This window comes from Limulus polyphemus, unplaced genomic scaffold (assembly GCF_000517525.1).
Source record: "Limulus polyphemus unplaced genomic scaffold, Limulus_polyphemus-2.1.2 Scaffold318, whole genome shotgun sequence".
In the NCBI taxonomy this organism is placed as follows: Eukaryota; Metazoa; Arthropoda; class Merostomata; order Xiphosura; family Limulidae; genus Limulus; species Limulus polyphemus.
The window spans coordinates 173,410-176,978 of record NW_013665928.1 but is presented as its reverse complement, the minus strand read 5'-3'; the positions used below and the strand labels follow the sequence as shown (position 1 = coordinate 176,978).

The following is a 3,569-nucleotide window of genomic DNA, read 5'->3' as shown; positions in this document are numbered from 1 at the left end:
AGGCATAATTTACATTTATTTCCTAATTTTTATGATGGTTATGAGATCAGTCAAATCTACAGAACCCATACAGATTCTTTCTGAAAATAACAAATAAAATATAAAGTTTTTCATAAGAAATGTTTGATAACTATCAAGACATTATAAAAATTTTGCATGTGAAATTTGAAAATTTTCTGATACATAAAAGCATTTTTAATCTTAAAATGAAAATTATTTTGTAGGTTGGAGAGGTATGAAAGCACCGTAATGTTTACTGATAATCTGTCAAATTTCAGTAACATATGCTTACTAATTTAAAAGCTATAGCATGAAAACTACAACAAGCACAAAATCGTTATGAGGTCGGTCCCAGGGACCGAGCCCATGCTGGAAGATTTAAATGAAATAATTAACAATATGAAATCAATATTAATAACATTTCATGAGTGTGCAGAAATTCTGCCCAACCTCTGTGCTACATGTCATAACATGTGATATTTTCTTAATGACAGGTGTATCACAAGTCTTTACTTCATGTGTGTCACTTGCAGCATTCATGTCGTAGATTGGCCACCTCTGGTACACAAGTCACACGTATTAAAATATCCAATCATTATTTGAATTACCTAATGATATCATGAAAATGATTCAAAGCTGTATTATGTGATATTTGACAATTAACAATTTAAGTTTGATGGAAAAAGAAGTTAACCGAAGTACATAAAGTGAAAAGATTTTGAGTCCAACTTTTATGTTAAATCTACCTTTAGTGCTAGCAAACTCTTGTTGATTTCTGCTCCTTCCATTCTCGTCTGTCTGTTTGAACTTGAAGTGTCTGCTCCACGTTCATTTCCAGCTAGGTCAATCAAAGACAATTTTCCATGAAGTCTTCCTGAAGTTCTTTTTTGAAGAAGGAGAAGAAAATGTGTATATTTATATCTTAATCTAAGAAAAGTGAATAATGCAAGTTCTCTTTTTATAGTGATAGTTTACTAAAGCATTTAAATACCTGTTTTGTCTCTTAAGATAAACCAATAAGGTCAGTTTAATTATTGAAACAATGCATTTTCAAACACAGACATGTATTCTTGACAATATGTTTCCCTTTCTCTTAGTATCATTCAAACTAACACCCTGAAACCAATATAAATTCATCTATTTAATTAGATAATGTACATCTTACACAACAACATCCACTGAAGGTTTTTGTTACATAATCACAGTTTCCCATCATGGTGTTGTGAGTCCAAGTTATAAGTTTTTATTCCATCTGTTTCTATACAAATTGAAGGAAAACTATAATTTATAAATAAATTGTGGGTAAGGATACAAATTTCTCTCCTGTTTCTTGTTAACCCTTTCACTGCACTTTACTGTTGAGCTTGCAGCATGATATCTGTTTCTAAGTGTGCTTTTTGCCATGAAATCTATGGCATACACTAACCTCCACCCCCCATATATCTCCACACAGATGCATTAACCTTGGCTATGCATATAATGCATCCCGGGGGAATCTCAGTTTTCTGGTGATTATATATTGTGTGACTTAGATCACATGTTATAACCAAATAACGCTAGCAGAATAATATGTTTTCATAGAAGTTTTGGTATGAATCTTGGGGCTTCTTCAACATTCACTGTTTTACTTCTGTTGCTGTACAGTACTGTTTACCAATGATAAGCTTGAAAAAATAAGATCTACTATGCTTCCACTTGCACACGAGGTTTCCTTCCTTGTCATCCCCCAAAAAATCAAAACTGTAAAAGTTGGAGAAGTCCCACGATTTGTCCCAGATATTTTTTCAGTATTGGATACTTGAAATGTACCTACTGCACGCATGTATATAAAGACGAATACATTACATAACTGAATTTAATACAAGCTATTTTTGAGTGCTACTGAAAAATGAAAGAATATAAAATCAATCACAAAACAAGGATTCTACTATGAAATCATAAACAATCTGGCTTTAAAACTAAGTAGCAAAAACTGTAACATTATAACATCATAAAAAATAAAAATTTTAAAATAATATTTTAAATGTACATGTAAGCCATTTACAGATATTCTTGCATACTTCTATTTTTCATTAATATGGAAATGCTAACAGCATATAACGAAGACAGCATATGGCATCATGGGTGACTAAATGTGTACTTAGTTATTAACTACAAGTTGTCTGTTCCTATCAGTTCAGAAGTAGGTTCTTCCTAGATCATGTGTCTATATGTATATGTTGAAATTTTTAAAGTTGTCCTGACTTATGCTATGCACGAGTTTCAGAACATGTAATAAGTAGAAGTTTTCCAATTCCTGAAAAATCTATTACCTCGAAGCTGGAGAAGCTCTGAATCTTATGAATAAGGAATGTAAGTTACTCACTGTATGACACTTTTGTTTAAGTGGAAGTTACTATTATCTACATTTCAAATATAGTCTCAATAAATCTTTAAAAAAAGCCTCAGCAGGTGTACAAGTTTTATAAAAATGCAAGAAATAGATGTTGGTTATAGTTTGATTCATTATTCCACTTTTTAGTGAACTCCGAAAAAAAATTATTTTTTTTTACCTGAACTTCAAATTAATCTGGAAAACAGCATGTGATCGAGAAGAGTGTTGATTGGCTGAGGTCTGACCTGATGTACTAAGAAAAACAAACATCAAAGCTTTCAACGTATGAAATCCAAGACAATTAAACTTAACAAGTTTTGTATAATGGAAGTATAAACCCCAGAACATCTTGAAAAATTTAGTCAAGAGGGCTAACTGCCTGTAACAGCTTCTTTATGGTGAGTTTGTACTTTATATTTAACACTGGTTTTCTTATATAAAAAAAAATCATCATATTGTAATGTTCATTTGAGAAAAACGTTTTCTCCATTTTCTGATGATGTTTTTTTTTACTTTATTACATTTACCTTGCTATTACTTCATGGCAATGATTCTTTGTGGACAAACATGGTATAATTATGAATATACCCCAAGTAAATTAAAATTTAGAGATATAACACTGTCTATATTGACAATATATGTCAAACAGATAGTATACAAATTTAAAAATTCCACACTTCTATGTGAAAATAGTTGACCCATAAATCTATGGTCAAAAGATTGTGTGTTAAAAATTCTACATCTACAACAGTAACAAAAAAGTAAAATTCCCAATATGTATTGAAAAGGTAACCTTGTCTCAAATTTAAACCCAATGAAATAAACCAAATAGAATAAATACAAAAGTCTGAGCCTATCTCAAGGCAGTACAGTAGCTCAATCAGGTAAGAATCCAAAATTAAAAAAAAAAACAAACAAACAAAACTAGTTGGTCATAAGACTGATTATTTCCATCAGTACATGTTAACCCTATTGCCATATTTGAAGTCATTCTAGAAGGAAAAAAGGGTAATTTAGATTTATTTAAATTTTTATTTTTTGGTAGTTACGAGGTCGGTCAAATTGACCAACCACGTATAGTTAGATTAGAGAAAATAACATATAAAATATAAGTTTTACTGAAAACAAGCATTTGACATGTATTTAGGAGGTTTTAGAGATTACACAAATGAAATGTGAGATTTTTGAGATGAAG

General features: G+C 30.7%; 1 protein-coding gene across 3 annotated transcripts in view; it reads right to left on the bottom strand.

The window, feature by feature from the left end:
- Positions 1 to 3,569, bottom strand: part of LOC106457336 (kinesin-like protein KIF2A) — a 58,666-nt gene that overhangs the window by 21,306 nt on the left and 33,791 nt on the right. For all 3 annotated transcript variants that reach the window (XM_022383215.1, XM_013916738.2, XM_022383216.1), the window contains exons 14-15: positions 2,553 to 2,627; positions 747 to 882 (exon numbers count right to left, since the gene is read on the bottom strand). In XM_022383215.1, the coding sequence (XP_022238923.1) occupies positions 747 to 882; positions 2,553 to 2,627 (211 nt within the window). The remainder of the gene's footprint in view (positions 1 to 746; positions 883 to 2,552; positions 2,628 to 3,569) is intronic.